This window comes from Heloderma suspectum, chromosome 4 (assembly GCF_057233095.1).
Source record: "Heloderma suspectum isolate Gila_16-S chromosome 4, 16-S_ref, whole genome shotgun sequence".
NCBI lineage: Eukaryota > Metazoa > Chordata > Lepidosauria > Squamata > Helodermatidae > Heloderma > Heloderma suspectum.
In genome coordinates, this window is record NC_139461.1 from 268,053,512 (window position 1) to 268,077,954 (window position 24,443).

Below are 24,443 nucleotides of genomic sequence, written 5' to 3' on the forward strand. Positions count from 1 at the left end.
CAGGGTTCCAGGCAGGATTCTTTCCTAGCCTTACCTGGAGATGCTGGGGATTGAACCTGGGACCTTCTACATGCAAAGCAGAGGCTCTACCATTGAGCTACATCCTCTCCAAGCTTAGGCTTGGAGTCCCCCGTCCTTAAAACAACCCTTCAGCTTTACTCTGGAGCTGCAATTTAAAAATAAAGCTCTGGAATAAAGTAAAAAAAAAAAATTAAAAATTTCATTTCTATACCGCCCAATAGCCAAAGCTCTCTGGGCGGTTCACAAAAATTAAAACCAAACAACACACAATAAAACAATTTAAAATATACAGAACATTAAAACCACAATATAACAATACAACCACAATAAAACCTAGCAGCAGTACAGGAGTTTAAAATACAGATTTAAAACAGCAAAGATAAACATTTAGAAAGCTAAAATGCCTGGGAAAATAAAAAGGTCTTCACCTGGCGCCGAAAGGAGTACAATGTAGGCGCCAGGCGAACCTCACTAGGGAGCTCATTCCAGAGCCGGGGTGCCACAGCAGAAAAAGCCCTCCTCCTAGTAGCCACCCGCCTCACTTCCTTTGGCAGGGGCTCACGGAGAAGGGCCGCTGATGATGATCTTAAGGTCCGGGCAGGCACATATGGGAGGAGGCGATCCTTCAGGTAACCTGGCCCCAAGCCGTTAAGGGCTTTGAATGTTAACACCAGCACTTTGAATCGGGCCCGGAAATGGACTGGCAGCCAGTGCAGCTGGAAAAGTACTGGCATAATATGAGCTCGCAGGCCAGTCCCTGTTAACAATCTTGCTGCCCTATTTTGGACCAGCTGAAGTTTCCAGACCGTTTTCAAAGGCAGCCCCACGTATAACGCATTGCAGTAATCCAGACGAGAAGTTATCAGAGCATGGATAACTGTAGCTAGGCTATCTCTGTCCAGATAAGGGCGTAGTTGGTATACCAGCCTAAGCTGATAAAAACTGCTCCGTGCCACTGAGTTCACCTGTGCCTCAAGTGACAGTTCTGGATCCAAGAGCACCCCCAAACTACGAACCTGATCCTTTAGGGGGAGTGCAACCCCCTCCAGAACAGGTTGAATATCACCTAGCCGGGCAGACGAACCACCCACTAACAGTACCTCCGTCTTGTCTGGATTGAGTTTCAGTTTATTAGCCCTCATCCAGTCCATTACCGTGCCCAGGCACTGGTTCAGAACAGCCACTGCCTCACCTGGTTTTGATGAGAAACAGAGGTAGAGCTGGGTGTCATCCGCATATTGATGGCACCTCAGCCCACACCTCCGGATAACCTCCCCCAGCGGTTTCATGTAGATGTTAAACAGCATGGGGGATAAAATAGAGCCCTGTGGAACCCCATGGCACAATTGCCATGGCACAGAGCAATAATCCCCCAGCACCACCTTCTGGAATCGGCCATCCAAGTAGGAGCGGAACCACTGTAGTGCAGTGCCTCCAACTCCCAACCCAGACAACCTATCCAGAAGGATACCATGGTCGATGGTATCGAAAGCCGCTGAGAGGTCCAGGAGAATCAACAGGGTCGCACTCCCCCTGTCCCTCTCCCGGCAGAGGTCATCCCACAGGGCGACCAAGGCAGTTTCCGTTCCAAAACCAGGCCTGAAGCCTGATTGAAATGGATCTAGATAATCCATTTCATTCAACAGTGCCTGGAGCTGTCCTACAACCACCCGCTCAAGCACCTTGCCCAGGAAGGGGATGTTGGCCACTGGCCTATAATTGTTAACATCCTCTGGGTCCAGGTTAGGCTTTTTCAGGAGTGGTCTAATTACTGCCTCTTTTAAAGCGGCAGGCACCACTCCCTCTCTCAAGGAGGAATTTACAACCTCCTGGACCCAGCCGGACAACCCCTCCTTGTTTGATTTAATAAGCCATGAAGGGCAAGGGTCAAGCACACAAGTGGTCGATCGGACTTGGCCAAGCACCTTGTCCGCATCCTCAGGCCTCAGTAACTGAAACTCATCCAATAAAACTGGACCAGACGGTGCTCTGAACGCCTCTACCAATGGAACTGCATTAATGGTGGTGTCCAATTCATGACGAATCTGAGCGACTTTATCCTCAAAGTGCCGCGCAAACTCGTCACAGCGTGCTACCGAGGGTTCCACCGTCTCTCTCCCTGGCCCAGAATGTAACAGGCCGCAAACCACTCGGAAAAGCTCCGCTGAACGACACTGAGAAGATGCAATGCTGGTGGAAAAGAACTGCCTCTTTGCCACCCTCACCGCCACAGTGTAGGCTCGATAGTGGGCTCTTACCTGTGTTCGGTCAGACTCAGCACAAGTTTTCCTCCACCTGCGTTCTAGCCGTCTCCCCTCTTGCTTCATTGCCCTCAGCTCAGGTGTATACCAAGGAGCTGGCCGGGCTCTGCTCAGAGGGAGAGGGCGCTTGGGCGCGATCATGTCAACCGCCCGAGTCATCTCTGCATTCCACAGAGCGACCTGGGCTTCGACAGGAGCACCAGCCATATTCCATCGGAATCCATTAATCTCCGGGGGCAGACCATTTTAATAGGTCCCCCACCCTTGCAGAGGGGAAAGGCCGCCAGAAGTCTAAACGTCAGCAGGAAGTGATCTGACCATGACAAAGGGACAGATGTTAATTCCTCCACTTTCAGATCACCATCCTCCTGCCCAGTCAAAAAAACCAGATCAAGCGTGTGTCCTTTTATATGCGTTGGGCCGATGACATGTTGGGACAGCCCCATGGTTGTCCATGAAGTCCTGAGCCGCCCCAGATACAGCGGCCTCGGCATGGAAGTTGAGATCCCCCAGGACCATCTTCCTGGGGGTCCTCAACACCAAGTCCGAGACCACCTCTGTCAGCTCAGGCAGGGAGTCTGATGGGCAGCGGGGTGGGCGGTACACCAACAGAATCCCTAATCTGTCCCGGGTACCCAACACAAGGTACAAACACTCAAGATCTGCACTCGAATGAGCAGGAAGCCTGGAGAGGGAGATTGAATTCCTATAGACCACGGCAACCCCCCCTCCCCGACCCTCAAGTCGGTGTTGGTGCTGCACCGAGTACCCAGGAGGGCACAGCTGGGAGAGAGTGACCCCTCCCAGTTCCCCCACCCAGGTCTCAGTAATACATGCCAGGTCAGCCCTCTCATCCACAATCAAATCATGGATGAGGGAGGTCTTATTTTGGGCTGACCTGGCATTCAGCAGCAGCACCACCAGACCCGAGGGCAGACTGGTAAGGCTGCCAGGAACCATCAGGTTGGGGGAAGAACCAGAAGAGGGGACAGCTGTAAGGTGTCTAGCCCCTCTTCTCCTCAGCTGGCCTGTTAATCCCCCAACGCCATACCTCCCCCTGCCCGTGACCACAGTTATGGTGGCACCTACCCCACCCCCTGAGTTGCCCAATAGTCCTCCCAGGCACATATTAAAATGTTAGGATATAAAATGCACAACAGTTTAAAAGAATATAAAAGATAAGAGATAAAAGAGAACAGCAGCTAAGAAGGAGCAGATAGTCCACGTTTGCCCCTTCCCCTTGCCTTTAAAGCTGCTGCCCTCTGCTGCTGCTGCTATTTGCTGCTGGTATTGTGGCTGCTGGTGTCTCTGGAGAGGCAGGTGGGTAGATCTTCAGGTCCTACGCGACTCCAAGTGCGACGCTAAGTCACACTTAGCCAAGTAGCCAAGTAAAGCCAGAGGCTGAGAAGTGATGGATAAAGTGTAAAAGGAGAGGATGATCTGTGCATGCAGAAAGTTGAGCGAGCTTTAACAGGGTAACATAACAAGGTGTGGAAAGGAAGTGCTCCAATAGAGGAACATGGCCTCTCCTTCCTGTAGCACTTCTACACAGCAATGGTATATGATTATCTTGCTCTGTGGCTTACCTTACAATGTAATGGCAGAAGGATGGTGCATTTCCTGTGCCAGCTTCAAGACCTGAAAAAAATCCAACTACAGAATAGACAGTACACTGTGACAGCACATACTGCTCTGTTTCCCTTTGGTAGCTTGAAAGATGCTCAGGAAACGATTTGGTTGCTGGTACAAAACCAACCCCATTTCCTTCATTCAGTGTATATGTAAATGCCTCTGCAGGTGTTTAGTGGAATAAACGTTTTAGTCACTGATACAGGCAGTCTTGACCCTGATCCCACAGACAGCCAAAGTAATCTTTTGTCATATATATGTGTGCGTGTGCATATATCTATCAATATCTATGTCATGTACATCTGTATATCCTGCCTTTGAACTTTAATTTTTTTTCAAGGCAGCTAACTAACAGGTAAAAGCAAATTTTAAAATGGGGAAAATAACAATAAAACAACAGAGGCAAAATAAACGTGGAATAGCAGCATAATTTTAAAAAAACAGAAACATCATCAGCAAAACACAATTAAAAACACAAATGCAGTAGCACAACATAAAATGATTTAATTTAAAGAACAGTAATGGTATAACCTAGTGGCTAAAGATTAAAATGGTAGGCATCTGAGGAGAGCATTCCACAAGTGGGGCTGTCCACACCGACCCCCTACCTCTGATCGCCACCTACCTTGCATCAGGAGGTGGGAGGCACTTGGAAGATCTTAAGATATTTATGACATCCTTGTGATAGGGTTTATCACAGATATTGATAGCTCAGAGTGAGGTGGAGCCGTTTTTGCTTCTTGTCTTCAATTCCTCAGTCCAACCAGTCCCACTCTTATTTCTCTTTTAGAGCACACTAGGAGCTGTCATCAGGGTGACTGATCCCACAAGATTTCCTAGTGCTGCCTCAGCCCAGTATTGATGATCTGTCTTGCTAGGTGTGCAAAGGCCATTCCATTGTCTTAGTAATGTCAAATGGTATCTGCTCCTAAAGAGTACAGCATTCGCTTGACCCCACCTTGCCTTCCATCATCGATTCCTCCTGCCTATAAATACTCCTCTTCTAGCCAGCCAAGTGTTCAGCACCACATTAAGCATTTGGGTGCAGCTCTTGAGCTGTTGCTATTTTAGCCTGGATTACTGGCATCATCAAAATCTTAATGGTAGCAATTGAAGCTACCAAATGCCTATTCATGCATTTTATTGATTCCCCACGCACACACCCACACACACGCGTGTCCCTGTTTGGCTCACATGAAGGGAAGATAAGCAGCATTATGTGTATCACACCCAGAGTCTCTAGGGGAATAGGGTTTGTTAGGAGGCAATTAATAGACATGTTGTCCTTGTTCAGGGTTATGTGGATCAATGTTGATTGCTCTGTTGAAGAGAAACTGCCAGAGAGAAACTTGGCCATCTCATGGTTTGCAGCACTGAGAGATGTCGAACTTGCTCTGGGCAGAACAAGATAGTAGGGGCATGATGCATATCTTCCAACAGAGGAGAGTAGGCACATTTATTTTACTTTACTGAGTGGCCATGAGACTTATGGTGAAGAGCAAGCCGCGTCTGTAGGTCCTGATGGGCATGTCTTGTCAATGCCAAAATCACTTTTTTCATATTTGAATAATAGATTTGTTTATTTGTTTTATTGTCAGTGCTCCCATGCCATCTACATTTGGGGGTATAGGCTTTTGGGGTATAGGCAAGTGCTCTATTTGTGTTTTGATTGATTGTGTTGATAGTTTTATTGTATTTCATTAAATGTTCGTGATGTTAAGAGTCTTGATTTCATTTTTATGGTGGTGTACTGTGTTTTATATAGGTTGTTAGCTGCTCTGGGCTCTTTGTGAGGAAGAGTGGGATCTAAGTCAAATAACTAACTAAATAAATTACATGTTCAGTTGTAGCAGTCACAAGATGCAGTTCCTGAGCTGAGGCTGGCTGTGCTCCAGGCCATTTGTTAAGAATCGTCTCTGAGGCATGCGCAACCATCAGAGAAGCTTGCTCTCAAACTATGCAGCAGCTTCCACAGGCAGGGCTTTCCTTCTCCCCAGCATGCCCCTCTCATTGAAAGTGCTGGTGAGTCTTTCATTAGTAAGCTTCTTGGACACTGCATCACTCACATGAGTTGGTTGCCTGCATGAACTGATATTTACATATATCAGAGATCATTCATAACTTACCTATGTGTCACACTGGCCAGAGAAATATAACAAGTGGAGACTTGCAGACACAGGAGAAAACAGGCATAGGAACTTAAGAGGTGGTGTGGGGGAAAGCACGTAGCAGGCTCCCAAGTCTCCCAGCCTAAAAAATCTGACCCACTTCCTCCACAAGCAGGTCTATTTATGGTAAAGACCCAGCTTCTGAGAGATTCCTGCTTCTTAAGGGTAGTTGCACATGCTATACATCGGAATAGTTTCAGGGATGAATTTGGGTGAGTGGGGGATTTTTGCAAACCTTGAGGATCCACTGCCCAGCCCCCTCAACTATCATCTTTGGCTGTCCACACAGATGGCCAAGGTTGCTAATGGGGTATTGGTTGGCATATAAGCTGCCGTTAAGAGGAACAAATTCACTGCACCCAAGCAATTGATGCTTGTGATGCTAGTGAGAAAATGAATATTGAATCTACTAGAATAGTTAACTAGGGCATGTCCAAATGCCACTAATGTAGAGTATTAAGAATGCTATGTGTATTTCTGATCTCATTGCATTTTAGCTGTGTGGACCATTTCATCTTGCACTGGCATTTAATGGTATGCACTGTGAACAGGGACTTGGGCTGTGTAGTGTGTGCAGCAGACTCCACATGAAAAGTATGGCAATAACCTGGCAAAAATGTGCCCCAGGATTGTAGAAGCTGCTGTCTGGATGAGTCCTTAGAAGACATGGCAGTGCCTTACTTAAGTCATCACTGCAAGGGGCCCTGCTCTATCAGTCTGTGAAGCTTGGAAGGTTTCCTGTTCCTGATGTGGGTTTCCTTCCACCCTTAGCCTGCTGCTGTATGGAAGAAGGAGGATAAGGAACAGAAATACAAGTTTAGTAGCTCTTTGCCATCATAATAATCTCTCAGATTACTTAGAAAATGAGGTGGCCGCTCATGGCTGAGTCCTTGTAAACTGATGCTACTTCTGTTTGATTACAGCCTCATTTCAGTGGCTGCATGAAGATACATTAACGTTATTATAATGAAGTCTCAAGTAATAATGCACTTGCTGGTGCTTTGCTCTGGAGATGCCATTATTAGATCTTCCCTGGGTTCCCCCAGATGCCCATTATCTGTTTGCTCACCCAGAATGGCATCTGCACTGAACTGCTGTTATGCATAAATGCAGCAAACATGTCCAATTATTATCTGATTAGAATAATAATTTCCTCTTCAGCTGTCTGTGCTGACAGGTGCCAGTGGGCCTGGGAATTGGGGCTTCCTGAAATAGCTCACTGTTCTCTGGAACTGCTGCGGGAGGGCAGCGCTGAGGCCTTTTTCTTATTGAGGCCTCTGTTTAATTTGCCTCCCTCCTTGGACACCCAGCATCTCCCCAATGTGGTTGCACAGGCATACCAGGAAGAAGAGATGGTTCTTCACTTGCAAATTGCCTGCCGTTACCTCTGTCGCACTTGTCCAATCTCACATACACAGAGCAATGGGCAGGCAAGACTCTTGAGTATTAACCTCAAGGATTCTGTGTCCTTGCTACTAATCTCCCAGATAGCATATTATGCAACAGGTTTCCTTAGTATCAGCATGTAGTTAGTCTCTTCCTTGTCATTCCTAAGCAGTTTTGACAGAGACTGCAGTCTCACCTTCAATCTATTGTATACAGGGAAGGGCAGTTGGAGCTTGTCTGACCTCTGGGTGACCATACCTCGGTTCTCCTGTTTGTAAGTGGATTACAAGAGCTCACTTAATGATTTTGGGGTCCTGCCAGCCCAAAAGGGAATTGATTACACTGTTGAGCCCACCAGTCCTCAGGCTTAGGCACAGGCTGTGTTTGTGAGCTAGCATTTGCTTTGGAAGTCCCTGGTCCCATCTTGTAGTTCAGTCTCTTACAGGTAGTAACACTTCCCCCTTTTGAAATGGTAGCTTGTTGGAGAACTTGGGCTTTCAGAAGCTGCTGCATCTATTTAGATTCACCAACTAAATGCTCTTGCCCCATCGATGTCAGCAGGTTTTGCCGGCATGTTTCTTTTAAGGACTGTAGGATTGCTATGAGTTATTCTGTTGTTCTGGCTGCTGCACTGATGGTAACCAAAATGATTTCAAATTCCATGTTTCTTCTGTCTGTTTTTCACCTGTGAGATATTTACCATCATGGAACAAAGCTATTTTACTAACGTATTTGGCATTCTTCAGAAGCAAGAGTGCTCTTTGCAATGTTTTATCAGTGGGAGGTAGGGTAGGTGAAGGACTGTGATAATCATCCCTGTGGACACTGTTACATGCAGATGAACAGTGAAGATGATGTATTGAAGTGGTTTTCAGTGGGTCTTAGCACTGTAGCTGGTGAGGCTTCCAGAGATCTATACTGGCCAGTCAGGGCAGACTAGAGGAAGAGTGGGGAAAGTCAGGCCCAGGGGCCAAATCCGGCCCTCCTGAAGTCTCAATCCAGCCTCTGGGATTCCGCAGATGGCCATCCTCCCTTCCCCTTTTCCCCAACCTCTGATCGTTTGATGATCTTCCAGTTTTTGTGCGGTTTTTCCCCATTCTGAAAGGTTGAACTGTCTTAAGGCTTAATTCCTGGCAGTAAGAGATTAAGCTACAATATGCTGGTATTTGGGGGAGTGTTTTTAACCCCACCCCTTTTGCCTTGGCCCTGCCCACTACTGGAATGTGACCCACAAGAGCTTCTCTGAAATTGAATACAGCCTTCAGTCTGAAAGAACTTCCCTGCCCCTGCCTTCGAGGTATTCTTGAGTCTTGTGGTATTTCTTAAAAGCAACAAGCAAATAAAGTTCTACTAGCTGAACATCTGTATGTAATATCTTTATAAGGATAGGAGGGCTCACTAACTACCCTTTGAGCTATCTCTTCTGCCCTGCAACAGTAATTAATCTATTATATTCAAAAGGGAGATTTCATAACTTCTGTCTAGTTCGGGCCGGTTTGCAATTAGTATGTTATGAAAGCTAGTTCCCTAAGTGTAACCACTAAAAGCTGTCCTCTAGAACCTTCACGTTGGTTCTGGACTCACACTTAGCATTTATTCCTGCTAGCGATGGGAAATTATTTGAAGCAGCACTGCTAAAAAAATACGAGCACCCCTGCTTGAATTCGAGCAGCCCAGTTTTAGTTGGATGCAGTGCCCCTTTGAGCTTGCCCAGACTCAGGTTGGTGTTCTCACTCCTCCACAGTCATTGCAGCCAGAGATCATGAGGCTGATCTCTGGCTGCAGCTCTGTGCATCCCGGGAAAAGCCATACAGAGCTGTCAGAGTTGAAACGGGAGATCATGGGACTTGCCAGTCACACAGTCCCTGGCTGCATGGAGCTGTCAAACACTGCAGCTGGGGATGCTGGGCCTTGCCAGCTGCAAATGGTAGCCCCGTGCAGCTTTTCCTGGGCTGCATGGAGTTGCCGGCTCTGCTGTCCTGCCCAATGCTGCCTCCCCCCCTTCCGCAAAGTAAGAATTTTTGTTCTTGGGGAAGGACCAGGAACTGGCAAGGTGAGTGGGGGAGTGGAAGTGACAAAGAGTAATTGGGCTGCTTTAGCATTCAAGTCAAACATGAAAAAAAGACCCATTTAGCAGTCAAATTGATTTTTGGCCTGATTAAATAGCTGCTTGCCCAAATCTGATTTCTGCCACATGCAAAACGAGGCCGCATAAGCAAGGTTTTACTTATTTGGACTTACCTTATTTTGACTCTTTGACTTCTCTGCCTCTTTGTATTGCTGCTTTGGAGAAAGTATTTGAAATGCTCCATCTCCCCAACTCCTTATCAGTAAATAGGGATGTATGGATTGTGTGAAATCTGCTCCATCTGTATTTCGCAGATTGTCAGGTGCCTTTTGTTCCATCGTCTGCTCACAGACGGATGTAATTTTTTCCCTGTTGTGTGGAAAAATACGCAAATAATTCTGCAAGAGGGTTCACAACAATTTATATAATTTATCTTAGTATGTAACATTTAGCGTATTGTCTCCTGTTCCATTGAACTTTTCCTCACGTATATTTACCAGTCTCAGCAGAAACTTGTGTATTTTCCTACGAATAAAGGTGCATACATTTCGGAAAAGTAAAAAAAGAAAGAAAGAAAGATCCGGAAGTCCACAGATTTCCCATGGCCTGAGGGGGTCAGCAGGTTGAATTCTTAGAAATCCGACCTCATTTTAGTCCGTGTTGAATTTTTCCAGCATCCCTATCAGTAAATTCACTCTGTGAAGGCATGGAGTCTCTCAGTTTATCTGCCTGTCTGGGTTTAAATTGGGACTGTCCTTCAATTTTGTTTGTTTAAGACATTTCTTGGCCACCTTTCAGGCCAGGTGCCCTCCCAAAGCAGTGTACAACAATAAAATTCACATAATGAAAAACAATAAGGTAATTAAGGGAGCAATCCTCTACCGCTAGTCAGCGGCTAGATGACCATAGGATATGTAGTTTTCCAGGAACCGACCTCGGAGCCCGCACACCGAGGTCGGTACACGGAGAACTGACCTTCCCCCCCCTTCCGTGCTGCCTTGCAGGCAGTGTGGAATGGCCCCATGCTCTGCACTTGGAAGAGGAGTGCCCAGCGGCCAAAATGGGGTGTTCTGGGGGGGCATTCCACAACGGGGAGGACAGAAATGCTGGTACAACACATCCTATGTGTTGTCGGCAGTCTCCTCCCCTGCTCCGGCTTCTCATTGCTGTCTAGTCACAAGTGCAGGGCAGGAGAAGCGCGGAGGGAATGATCCCCTCCGTGCTTCTCCTGCCCTGTATTGGATAGGTGGTCACCTCTGAGTTTGGAGGCAGCTGTCTATCCCCATAGGATTGCACCCTAAAACAATAAAAACAGCACATCAATAAAACTCACATAATAAAAACTGCCACAATAGTAAAAACAGCAACAGCAGCAAACATCCTAAACAAACACCAGCATAAAAAAAACCCTACCACATACAACTGCAGCTACAACCCAGTCTTGTAAAACATAATCAGGAGAAAGCCAGAGTAAAGTAGTAGATTTTCAGGGCTTTCCTAAAAGCTTGCATGAGGCCTGGTGGACCCCCGATGACAACTTATTCCAGAGGTGTGGAGCCACTGTGGAAAAGGCCCTTTCTCTGTGGAAAAGGCCCTTTCACCGACCTAATTGCCCTCACAGATGGGCAAATGAGAAGGGCCCCTCTTGCTGATCTTAAAGTACGGGCAAGTTAATATGGGTGAAGGTGGTTCTTCAAGTAATTTGGTCCCAAACCATTTAAGGGTTTAAAGGCCAAAACTAGCACTTTAAATTGGGCTTGAAAACACACCAGTAAGCAGTGCAGCTGGTTCATGCAGGTTCCTCTTCTTCCCCCCCCCCACCCCCGGCCAACACATGAGAAGAATTACTACATGCTTTTGAAGACTGAAGTTGCAGAGTTTTTTATTACTTTATTTATTCATCAGTTGCAATATTTATAAGCTACTTTTCAGTTAAAAGCCTCCAAGGTGGCTCAGAAAACAGTAAAAAAAATCATACTAAGAACATGCCAATTTTTTAAAAACCCCGATAAAAATTAATTAGCAACAGCAACATGCATTAGGCAGCAGAAGTGAGAAAAACAGTAATCAGGGCAACCCAAAAGGGCAGTTTGGGCCTGGTGACCAAAAGCCAAAATACAAATTCTACCAAGAAGTGAGTTCTACAGCTTTGGTGCCACCACAGAAAAGGCCTTCCCACCATACTTCATGGGCACAGGAAGCAGGGCCTGTAAGGAGGATCTTAATACATGGAGATTCTTATAGGGGAGCAAGTGGTTCTGCTTCCTTTGCAGACTGCTGCTTCAGTTTGGCACCAGCTACCCTGGTCCCATATTCCCTTACGGCAGCCTTCCCCAACCTGATGCCCTCCAGATGTTTTGGACTTCAGCTCCCAGCATTCCTGACCATTGGCTGACAGGTGTTGAAGTCCAAAACATCTGGAAGGCTCCAGGTTGGGGGGAGTCTGCCTTGGGGAGTGAAATGAGTCTGCTCACCTTCTAGCAGTGTCCCCCTACCCACCCTCAAAAGGTGTTGGACTATTTCCCATCACCTGCTTCAAACGGAGGAGGTTCAGCCCTGTCAAAAAGTAAGCTGGAGCCTTTGATTTAATGGGGTTCTCTGACACAGTTGCTGTCTTGGTCCTCACAGCTGGAGTCCAAGGCTGGGAAAGGCCTGACGGAGCGAGCTCTCTCTGACTGGAAAACAGCTCTGAAGAGAGAGCGGGAAGAGCATCAGCACCTCCTGGCTGAGTCGTACAGTGCTGTCATGGACCTGACCAAGCAGCTGCAGATCAGTGAGAAGAACTGGGACCAGGAGAAGCTGGAGCTTCTGGGCCGTTTCAAGGATGAGCAGCAGCAGGCAGAGCAGCAAGTCAGGGAGCTGCAGAACAAAATTAACCAGGTGGGAACTGAGGGGGCATCTTGTGTCTTAGACACAACTGATCCCCCCTGCTCAGCTCAGAATATTACAGCAAGGGTGAATATCTGCACATGTTTATCTGACTTAATACAATCTGCCCTCTGTCATTGCCCCCACATGGGCACATGCCTGTGTACAGACCTAGGAGGCTGTAGTTGATAGAATGCTGGCCTTGGACTGGAGAGTCCTGGGCTTAAATCCTTGCATAGCCATGAAGTTCACTGGATGGCTAAGGGGGCCGCGGTGGCTTAGTGGTTAAGATGCTGAACTGCAGACTGGAAGGTCGGCAGGACAGCAGTTTGAGACCCGAGTGCTGCGTGACGGAGTGAGCTCCCGTCTTCAGTCCCAGCTTCTGCCAACCTAGCAGTTCGAAAGCAAGAAATTGCAAGTAGATAAATAGGTACCGCTTTGGTGGGAAAGTTAACAGCGTTCCGTGCACCTCGGTGTTCAGTCATGCCGGCCACATGACCATGGAAGCATCTTCGGACAGCGCTGGCTCTTCGGCTTAGAAATGGAGATGAGCACCACACCCTAGAGTCGGACACGACTGGTTGGGGACACCTTTACCTTTTTACCTTTTTATCACTGGATGACTTTGGCCACTCACTATGTCTCAGCCAAACCTACTTCACAGGGTCATTGTGAGGAAGAGAACCATGTATGCCACCTTATCCCCCTTGCATAATAAAGATGGCGACAGCAGCAACAACAGTAGTGTTGTTCCATGCCATCCATAATGATGGCATGGAACCAAGCATGCCTTTCCCCTAGACTTCCCTGTTCCCATTAATGCATGCATGTGTTACTACACACAGTAGGGGGGTACACATGGCCTCCTCACATGTTCACCCTATGTGTGAGGAGGTCATGGGGTCCCGCTGCATATTCCCCTCCCCCACTGGCAACATGTGTGCTGGTCATGTGCCTTGTTGGTTGCACTTCTGGAGGCCATGTGAAGGGGCCTTATGCACATATGTATGCACATAGAACTCCTCCATGCAAGGAGAGATAGCGGGCCAATCGGGTTCCCATCCTGTGGAGGAGATCTATGCGTATACAGCTGTATACAGTTAGGGCCCCGTCACATAGCCACCAGAGGCACAGCTGGAAGGGGCAGGGCTATATAGCACAATCCCACAACTCCATTCACACGCTATTTCAATGCATGAGAGGGCTTAAGTAAACCCTGCTGATTAAACAGAGGCATAGATGCTGCCCCAAACAAAGAACCTGAGCAGAAAAGGTGGACCGCGGCTGTTTGTAGGGGATGGTCTGCACCCCAAGAAGCTAAATCTGAGACACCAAAAAAATGAGATGCTCCTTCTCAGCAACTGCATCATCTGTAGGTTTTCTATGATCAACAGTGTTCAGGTAGATCCCTCTGGCTCCCAGTGGCAGGCTGAACTTACACCTTTGCCAGCAGTTAATGTTCCATTGACACATCCCCAGCCTGACTCTCTCAGAATGGATCCTGAGCTAGACAGCTGCCCCGAAGCTCCAGTTTTTGTATTAGAGATTGATTTTTAGAACAGTGCATCTGCCGGATGTGGGTCCTGCAAGGGGCAACCAATATTTCCCTAGTATTTCCATGTCAGTGAGAGGTCCCTGCAGGCAGTCAACCTTGCAATGTGCTCACTGGAAACTGAAATAAATAAGGTTATCATCCACGCCAATGATGCACCGAGGACAAATAGGCTCTTACATGCAGGCTGAGCACCCAAATTACTTTCTTTTGTACACTGTCTTCCAGCTGCAGAAGGGAGCTGACCGATGGGCTTTGAAGAACTCTGAAATGGAAAAGCATGGCAGTAGCTGGAAAGAGGTAAGCTGGACAGGAATGGCCTAGGTTAAAGTATCCCAGTTTTGGTCAGGATAACTTTGAGAGCAGAGGCAGGAATGGAACTGGGACATCCTGTGCTTGTAACCGTACAAGTCTTTTTGCCACTGAAGTGCAAGCAAAGCGAGGCCTTCGGTTCACATGGGGAGCTGACACTGCTGCCCTTATAGCTGAGCTTTTCTAGGCCTGCCCTAATGTTGTGAGGCACAGCTGATGATAAAGGCATCTCTGATGTTCTTTCAGGCTCTTAATGAGAAAATCACCGACAAAGAAACTGTTTCTGAAATGGACATCAAAGGAAGTAATTTGAAAAGGTGAGATGTGTGCCGGGGTTATTGCAAAGCTCCACGGACCAGCTTTGTATGCTCTGCTCCTTTCTTCAACTCCTCAAAATAGCCAGCTTGCTCCTTTCCTCCCACCTGTACTTCACCTGCAAAGGAGAGAAGCACACCCTGGCCAAGGGATGCAGCAACACTGGCTTCTCCTGTGCATACAAGAGGTTGTAGTTGGCCTTACCCGACTCCACGGAGAATTTGTCCTACTCAGCTCAGCCTTTGCAACGGGCTGGAAGATGTGGGATGGTGGATCATCCCCATCTGGGCCAAACTGCTTGGCTTGCCAGCCCCCAACCCTCTATCTTCCGTGAGTGCAAATGTCCATAATACATATGATCATGTAGCTGTTTGACCCTCTTAGGGTGCTTCCAGATAGAGGGCTCCTAGCACAATCAGAAGGGATTGTGCAGCTGTTCCGCCTTTCCCTCCTTATAGGATTTTTTGTGGTAAGAAAAAAGATGAGAGAAGCAGTGGGAAAACACGGGTGGGTTACAAATGGGAGATGTCATCATCTAGACACCCACCCCCAGTAAAATTTAATGAATGAGGCAGGGCCATTGCACAATGAAAGCCACATCTAGAAGCACCCTTAGTATTTTGCAGTAGCAAAAACATGCACAAACAAATGGGGAGGGATGGGCTTCCCATATTTCTTGGATTGATGATACTAGTGTTTAAAAAACTAGTGTTTTTATTCCACTCTCTTGCTGAAAGCACAACATGTTATCTTGATCATTCTATTGTGTTTCAAGTACTAGTGTGCTGTTTAATTTTGCCCCTAGTCTCTATTGTGTCCCATGCAGCTGATTATTTAGGGAAAGTCTGTAAAGTACAATGAATAACCCCAGCTGAGCAGGAGCAAATGAGTACCCCATTAATTTTTATAAGGGGTTCTTAGTGCAAATGGAGGTGTTTCCCTGCCCACATTGTACAGAGCAGGGGGTATCTTCTCTTCTCTGGAGCTTCATAGCAGTTCTGTTGTAAGAAAGGTATTCAATGTATGGAGGCATGGCTATGAGACGGGATGAGAGTCCGAGGTGCCTCGTGCAAAATATTACGCCTTTGCACTTCATATTAGATAATCTAGTTCCATACACACAATCATTAGATTCCTCACATCACACGCAGATAAGCAGGCTGTGCACTCGCTACAGCAGGAATGTTGAACTTCTTTCAGCCAGAGGGCATGTTCCATTTTGGAGCCACTCTCGGGCCAGCATTCCAGTGGTGGGCAGAGCTGAAGGCAAAAGAGGTGGGGCCAAAGACAAAAGGGGTGGGGCCAAAAATACCAGCATATTGTGTCTTAAAGCACTTACTGCCAGTAACTAAGCCTTAGGAGACGCATTTAACCCTTTTAGAAGGAAAACTGCACATATTCTGGGAAACTACCAGTCGATTTGGTGGACAGGTGTGGGGCCAGGGGAAGGGTGTGGGGCCATCTGGGGAATCCCGGAAGGCTAGATTGGAACCCCAAGAAGGCCAGATTTGGCCCCTGGGCCTGATGTTCCCCACCCCTGTGAAACAGTTACACTCCCTTCTGTTATGGGGGATGCACAGCCCATACATCAACTATGGATCTGAGGATCAAGTTCCCAACATTCCTTTTCCTACTTAAATTTTTGGGGACAAAGGAGGGGGAAATGATGGAAAACATTGTAATGTCAGCATGTCCAAATGCAAGTTTGTTATTCCAAACTTGAAAGGTAACTGAAGCAGGTCTGCAAACTCCATATATACATCTCTCCTCTGGCCATGCTGACATTAACTAAGGCATGTCTTCCATCATGCTTTCCTTGCCAGGCATCCTAAGAGATGAATAAAAAAAAATAACAGGAAAATTGACCCATATTGGGGGGCAGAAAAGTAGATATAGCCCAGCCAGGAAAAAGCTTCTTCTTAGGAAATACAGAGCCAGGAGACAGAAACAAGCCACCTTCCCTAATACATGTTGTACTCACTCCTTTCTCTTGCCTCTCCAGGACAAAATCAGTTTCCTCCATGTCTGAATTTGAAAGCTTGCTTGACTGTTCTCCTTACCTTCCTGGCAAAACCAGTCCTGTGGTCACAGACAATGCCCACAGCCAAAAGGGGTCTCCAGCTACACAGGTGTTGCCGGACACTTTAAAGGACTCAACGGGGCCCAAGAACTGTGCCTACGTGAATAGTGAGCAACGTACACCTGAGAGCCTGACCCCCAGGAAGCTTGACATCTCCGCATGTGAGTGCACCCAGACAAGCAGCTTCTCCATGCAGGATCAGACCCAGAAACATATGCAGAGGAGCTACACAGCCCCAGACAAGACGGGGATCCGCATATACTATAGCCCACCAGTGGTACGCAGGCTGGAGCCACCTCTATTGCACAATAGAGAGGGGAAGATCATGGTGGAGCCTGGTTTCTTGTTCACAATGGCCAAACCCAAGGAGGAGTCAGACAGCTCGGAAAGCATGTACAGCCAGTGGCTATGCAACTTCTCCAAGCAGCATCGAGAGCTACTTGATGGCGGTACAGTTAGCGAGAAAGCCGTGGCCCCCGTCCCCAGATTTCCACCTTCCCTGCATGACCTTGAAATCTCCGGCAACATGAGCGATGACATGAAGGAGATCACCAACTGTGTCCGGCAAGCTATCCGCTCCAGCTCCCTGGAGAGAAAGATTAAGAGCACGTCTAGCCAGACGGTGGGATTGGCCAATGTTGGTACCCAGACTACCCAGACTGTCAGCGTTGGCTTGCAGACGGACATGCCCAGGGGCAGCATCCACAGCAGCAAGAGCTGGTCCCCACGAAGCTCCTCCCTTATGTCTGTGCGCAGCAAGCAGATCTCGACGTCTCTGGACAAGGTCCACTCCAGGATCGAACGGCCCTGTTGCTCCCCCAAGTATGGCTCTCCCAAGCTCCAGAGAAGGTCGTCTTCTAAGCTGGAGAGTTCCAAGGACCGAAGCCTGTGGAACCTCCATCAGAGTAAACAAAACGGGTCAGCCTGGGCTCGTTCCACCACGACCAGAGACAGTCCAGTTCTCAGCAACATTAACGATGGCTTGTCCAGCTTGTTCAGTGTTGTGGAGCACTCTGGGAGCACGGAGTCCATCTGGAAGCCAGGCTGTCCAGAAAGCAAAGTCAAGACGGAAGCACCCAAGTATGGGATAGTGCAAGAGTTTTTCCGGAATGTATGTGGCAGAACTCAGAGCCCCACTTTGGTTCCCGAGAAGAAAGATCCTGTAGCGGGAGACAACGCCAGCAAGAAGCCAGATCATTCCTCCTCAGCTGTGCTTCAGCAGTCTGAAAACACCCCCAAGACTCTTGACAAAAAACCCTTAAAGCCCAGCTGCAGTGAAGAACCAAAGCTGTCTGTCCCAAGCCAAGGCAGCAAGGATAGAGCCTTAAAGGAACTGGACACCATCTCTGCTCCTATTGCCAATGAGGTAATGTTTGTTAGCTTTAAAACAGGGGTTTTGAATCTCTTTCATCCTGGGAGCCAAATTCAATTTCGGAGAATCTCTTAGGGACTGCATTCCTGTGGTAGGTGGGGCTGAGGCCAAAGGCAAAGAGCTGGGCCCAAAAATGCCAAAACACCATCATACTTTATCTCAAAGCTCTTACTGCTAGTAAGGAAGACTTAGGAGAGAGATTTCAACCTTTTAGAATAGGGTGGGTGGTGGAAACCAAGCAAACGCTGAGAAACCACCAAATAATCAGCAGTTGGGGGTGGGGTGGGGCAGGGGCAGGGGGCATGGCCATCTGGGGAACCCCGGAGGGCTAGATTGGAAACCAGGGCCAGAGTTAGCCTACAGGTCAGAGGTTCGACACCTCTACTTGAAGACGTAACATAGGAGCCTTAGAAGCAGAAGCTGCCCAGTTCCTAACCTGCCTCCAAAAAGGCACCTTCTGAACATTCAAGCAGCCAGTGGCAAAAAGACATTGACAGCCTCCACCATTTTAGGTGTGGCCACCATCCAGCATTTAAAGAGCGATATCCAAATGGGGCTGGAGGTCAAATCTGACAGAAGGACCCCTGGAAAGAGATCGATCATGCCTGTGTTGAGCCATAGGAGGTATTCATAACACACACTGTACAGGCCCTGCAGCTTCCTATTTCCAAATCAGGGTTTACTTACAGATTAAGCAGCGTTGGCTTCAACAACTGCTCATCCTGCCTTCTTGCACTTTCTGTTCTAGCAAAGAAGTTGCGGCCATAGTGTACAAATCTCCTTAATGAGGAACACAGGGCACAGACCGCACAATACAAGGCAGACTAGTTATCAGGCTGCACCCAAGCCAGGAGCCTTGCTTGCAGCACAGCCATAGCAGTTGCTGTTAGCACCCCACAGCGGTGGGGGCTGGTGAGTCCGATGTCAGTGGGGCAGTGAATCCGCTCCAGATTTCAGTCACAACCAGGCAGAACTCTAAAGGGGCCATCCAAGATGTGAAGCACTTTGGATAGCTCCTTTAGCATTCTGACTGGTCCTGACTGAAGCCCGGAGTGGATTCACTGCCCCACTGACATTGGGCCACCAGCCTCCCCTGCTCCACTGCATCCCTGTGAGGTAGGGCTGTTGCTATCTCTGTATTGCAGATTTGGGGCCAGGGGTGGGAGTGAGGACATCGTTGCAAGCCTTAAGGCCATTTGGGAGTTTGTTGCTGTGGGGACATCCATGCTCTTGGCCCCCACACTATCACAGGTCTCAGTCAGTGGCATTCTTTCGTGCCCATCCTTTTTCAGCATGCCGCCCTTTTCTCTTTGCAGGATGTTGGCTGTGACTGCAGCTCTCAGTCGCTGACCTCCTGTTTTGCTCGGCCGTCACGCTCAACTATCCGCCACTCCCCTTCCAAGTGCAAGTTGCACCCCTCTGAGGGCAGCCGGGTGGAAGAGAAAGCAGGCCCCCCGAGTGAGTGAGAGGGCTGCACTTGCTGATGTGCTGATGGAAGAGCAACTGTGCCCTGGAACCAACCGCCAGTCCCGTTGGCACCTATCGGACCGGCGACTTCTGAGCCAGCTGCAGCTGAGGGGCTCTGCTCTTAGATATTCGGAGCAGCACTGTACAGCATTGCCTGTCTTGTCTTAGCTCAGCAAGGATACCTGCAACTCAGAAGCTGTGTGCTCTAGCCAGAGTGCAGAGTGGGAGTCTTGCTAGGGGTGTGGTTTCTTGCCACTGGAAGCCTTTCTGTCCCTTCCCCGCCTCCCTCAGTAGGAACATGATCTCCAAGAGCTGGACGCTGCCAGAGTCTAGTGAAGCAGTCGGTGCTGTTTTCACGGCATTGTGTGTGTATGTTTTAAGGAGGTGTATCTCCCTCCTTTGTGAAAGACCCATCACAGTGAGAGGTGTCCAGGTGTGTTGCGAAGTATCAGTGAAGCCGCTTGGCCATGTCTGCCTGGGTCTGAGGGAAAGGGAACACCAGAGAGCTGATTTCAAAGCCGTAAGGACTCTTAAGAACAGCTGTGCTAAGGGATTGTCCCAGATTGGGGCCCTTGCTGAGGTGTACAGAGAGGGAGGATTGGGGGATGGGGGAGGATGTTGTCAAATCTTAGGTAAGGAAATGCCACCACAGCATAGTGCTCTGGGGTGTTGTGTACAAGTAGGCTGGAAGCAGGCTGGTTTTGCGACCGTGTTTCTGTGGGCAGTTCTTCTCGGGTGTGCTCAACCTGCAGTGCCATGACTGGGCCATGTTCCCAGCCTGCACAGCAGTTAAGTATTGGCACGCAGAATGGTCCTATAGAATTGATGCCAGCCATGAGCCAGCTCTTGATCAAACAAGGGCCACATATTCTGCAGCTTGAGTGCAGGAGGCAACAACAGTGCCTCGTGGCCCGGGCTGCCTTCCTGTCCACATGCACCATACTTCCCACAGTTACTAAGGGGCAGAAGTGGAGTTGGGCTTTTCTCTTTAGGCCGCTGATGTCATCTCCCTAGCTCTGAACAATGGTTGCTTTGTTATATCAGCCTCTGCCTCTGTTCTTGGCTGGCCAGGGTATAGTTGAGTCCAGGGAGTTTGCAGAATGGGAAAGCTATCCATCCAGACCCAGCCTCATTCCCACTTCTCCCTGTCTCACACAATGGGCAGCTGCAGCTATTCCTAAGGAGAGTGGCTTCTGTCTTTTTTTTTTTTACTGGAAATCTCAGAACCTGTGTGACTAACAGGCTTCTATAAGAATGATTGTTTTAAGGGAGAAAGGGCTCATTGCAGAGGTGAACAAGCACAGATCCAATAAACTGAAAACCCTGGCGAGACAGTGGATAGGTAGAAGAGGTAGCACCTTTCCAGTACTGAGAAGGGTGCAGAACATTCCAGATCCCTGGGAGGTGTGTGTGGCAGCTTCACATCTCAGGGCAGGGCTTCTCCTGGGTCATACTCTCCATTTGTTGCTGCCAGCACTCCACTTACTCAGCGGTTCGATGCTTGGTAGCTCCCATGAGTTTACCTTCTCTTAGGGCAAAGGTATCTCTTGGCTTGGTGACCTTTCGGCTGCCCATGTCTGTGTGTCTGGCATTATCTGCTCACATGGACAACTTTCAGAGCCCCAACAGAGGATCTCACTCTGCACTGACATTTCCTCTTTGCTTTGCTGAGGGATTGGGGAAGGGGGGGAATTCTGGTGCTCCCCATTTCTGTAGTACAGGTTCATTGATATTGCAGCTCCTCCTAAGTCACTTCTGCAGGGCTATGGTCTGAATGTGTAGGACAGTGCTGCCTCACAGTACTTAGTGCAGCCTGAAGTCACCTGGAGATTTCAGTGACGTACACCACCAGCATCAAACTGTAGTGCCTCATCACTGCGTAGAGCACCAGCCGGACCAAGCACTAGATTCTTAGGAAGTATCTTTCTAGAGAGGGACAGCCCACTTGGGCCTGTACCACTTGAGAATGCAGCTTGGGAATTAGAGGCTTCTCCATGTAAAAAAGAAAATAAAAATCAATTTAAAATTCCCTGCATGTAGAATACTTGCATAGCAGGCAGAAGACTAGGTTAGAACACTCTCCCTGACATGTCAGTTTTCCAAAGTTGGGAAACATTTGATGTGAGAGAGTGTTCAAACATGCCACACATCCCCACCTGTATTCTGAAGTGGTATAGTCCCAGGGAGGGGCTGTACCATCTGGTTTATATAAAAGTGTACATCAGCCCTCAGAGAGGATCAGGGAGGAATGTTCTTTTGTAAAGGTGCAGGAGAATATGACTGATCTATTTCAAAAGGTCAGATGGTATTGCTACTACAAAGCAGCTGGTCACTATCATGGACTACAGAGAAGATCAAAATTGTCCTAGCCTCCTCCATCACTCAGGTCAGAGAGACTTTGGAAATCTCAATGAATATGGAGCTTCTCAAATGAATTGTTGCAAACAACAATTTTCTTTGAATATCCCCCTTCTGGAACCTGTGTGAATTTTGGCTGTTTTTTAATACACTGCTGCATTTTTATCTTGCAGTTTGTAATTTTAATTTCTATTTCTCACTAATGTCAGATAAAGTTTTGGTCTTTTATGTGAATAATTTAGGAGTTCCCAGTTCAATTAATTACCTAAATAATTACTATTGCAGCAGTATAAATATATGTGACATCCTATTATCTAAAATAACAATTTGCAAATAGGAAAACTATTTATTTTGCAAACTTTGTGACATGTTTACATTTGAAGAGAGACCGTAGAATTAAAAATACAGCCTAAATTCTCTAGTAAACTAAGCTGAACTTTGCAATGTGTAAATTATGCTAAATATATTAGTTAATTTTGCCTAATTTATTCTGCTAGTCCTAGTCACAGGGAGGGACAAAAGAGCTTTTAAAGTAGTCCTTCCCCTGGTACTTTGAGATTCTGCTAAGCCCATCTTCTACCTCCTCAGATTTCACCAGAATGACCCAATCCATTGTCCACACACTTGCAAGCATATCTTCACTCTTAAGGCCTAGAAACTGATTGCAAAATAACATTTTTGCACCATTTTATTTCATAAGGTCAGTCAAATATGGACTGAGCTTTGGACATTTATTTCAGCTCTAGCCATAGTATTAAAACCAAACCAATACCCAACCACTAAGAAGGGAGATGGAAAAAAACACGAGTTGCGTCAGCAGGTGTCTGTATCATCTAGAACAGCCTTTATAAGAGCTGGAACAGAGGGGTCTTGTTGTTGCAACCTGGCCGCCAGCCCCCCGCAAAAAAAACTAGGGACATTTCTGATGCTTAGACTCAACCTTTGCAGCCTAATTAAGACAAACAGCAAAGTGACCTTGGTGCTTCCCTTGAAGCTTCTGCAATGGTCAGCTCTGTCATTTCTTTACACAAATATTAGCTGAAAAAGACCAAGAAGCCATTCATAAGGTGGTGATTGAGGGATGAATGATGCCTCTGGGATGCCATTAGGGATGTCTGAGTGTGCTCTATTACATATTGTTCTCTTGTTGAGTGGTATACCCTTGCTGCTATTGCAGTCTCTCTTGCTCTGACATGCATGTCCATTATGATCCCATTTGTAAGCAAAGATCAGTGTTGCCATTTCTAACAAGGAAGATGCTTCAGGAGGACCTGCAATTTCACCGTGTGTGTGGAAATAAGTCCATTTGAATTCAGAAGTGCTTACCTCCAAGTGTAGGATTGCAGCTGAAGGGAGATGGAAAAAAACATGGGGAAACTGGACAATTTATGCCCCATAGTATTCCTGTTGAGGATGTCTCTGTTTGACTTGAATTAAAAACAAGAAAAGCAAAACCAAATTAGGTTAAAAGATGCTTTCACCCCTGCTTACTGCAGTTATTCTTGGAGTGGGATTTGTGGGACCCTCTGTATGGCTCTTGTCAGTTTTACAAAATAGAAGTTTGGATAGCCCCTTCAGCCAATCAGTTTAATTTATTCTCCCCCCGGCCCCGGTCATTGTGCATCTTCAAATTGTATTAGCCCATGCAGCTAAACTGAAGCCTGGTGATTGCTAAACAAAATTATCTCCTCCCTTATTCTGTCTCTTTTGATGAAGTCGCAGGCTATGTTGAGCACAGACCAAAGGGTGGGGAAAACAGTGTAACTTTAGATCCTTGATCTCCTTTTAAAGGAGTTTCTTAAAATACTGACATTCTCTAAATTTGGAAGTAGGGAGGCAGGTGAGCCAGGTAGAAGATTGGCCAAGATAAAAATACCTATTGGATTATGGGATTGCAGGTGCAGAGTGGCTGGCACGGTCCTTGGATGATAGTCTGGGGATATGCTTGCTTGGTTTAGCAGGAAAGTGAGTTCATTCTCCGGGGAGGCAACCAGTCCAATCCTAAAGATGGAAGTGGTAGAAAAGACTGGAGGGGCTGCAGAAGTTTGGGAAGTGACACTGCCAAATGCCCTCTGAAGTCTTCAACTAAAAATCAGCATCACTTGCGCTGGATATGGCCCAAATAAACATGTGCTGCACTGTGGAGAGACGGTTACACTGCCTGGGCAGAGGGAAAGGAAAAAGGACCAGCATGCTATTGCCAGAATTCTTCAAGAGCCGGTTCCTGGGTTACTTTCATTGCATTACTTACAGGAGCACGTGTGCTTTCTGCATCCCCCTTTGGATGTTGCAGGAAGCACGTTTAAAGTGACATAAGAGCTGACTCTTCGTAAGTGCTGAATGTCAAAACCAGAATAATGTACAGCTAATAAGGGTCAATGGGCTAAAAGCATGAGGAATGGAGTCAGGCAAGAGCTGCAGCCAGCACATTACAACCCCATGCCCTCAGGCAGTGGGATTCAGCGTTCAGGGCTGTGGGCTCACAAGATGCTTCAGCACAGCCTCCTTAGCTTTAATCCCAGCGAACTGCTACATCCTGTTCCTAGGTAGCTGAGCTGTTTCCTTTTGGCAGGCCAGCAAAATTCA

The 24,443-nt window shown here is 47.5% G+C and overlaps 1 protein-coding gene across 3 annotated transcripts in view; it reads left to right on the forward strand.

The window, feature by feature from the left end:
- The window catches only part of MTCL2 (microtubule crosslinking factor 2), a 95,303-nt gene extending 73,806 nt beyond the window's left edge, over positions 1 to 21,497 (forward strand). For all 3 annotated transcript variants that reach the window (XM_084853796.1, XM_084853794.1, XM_084853795.1), the window contains 5 exons: positions 12,162 to 12,413; positions 14,182 to 14,253; positions 14,512 to 14,582; positions 16,583 to 18,026; positions 19,349 to 21,497. In XM_084853796.1, coding sequence (XP_084709922.1) covers positions 12,162 to 12,413; positions 14,182 to 14,253; positions 14,512 to 14,582; positions 16,583 to 18,026; positions 19,349 to 19,498 — 1,989 coding nt within the window. In that variant the 3' untranslated portion in view covers positions 19,499 to 21,497. The remainder of the gene's footprint in view (positions 1 to 12,161; positions 12,414 to 14,181; positions 14,254 to 14,511; positions 14,583 to 16,582; positions 18,027 to 19,348) is intronic.
- The last annotated feature ends 2,946 nt before the right edge of the window (positions 21,498 to 24,443 follow it).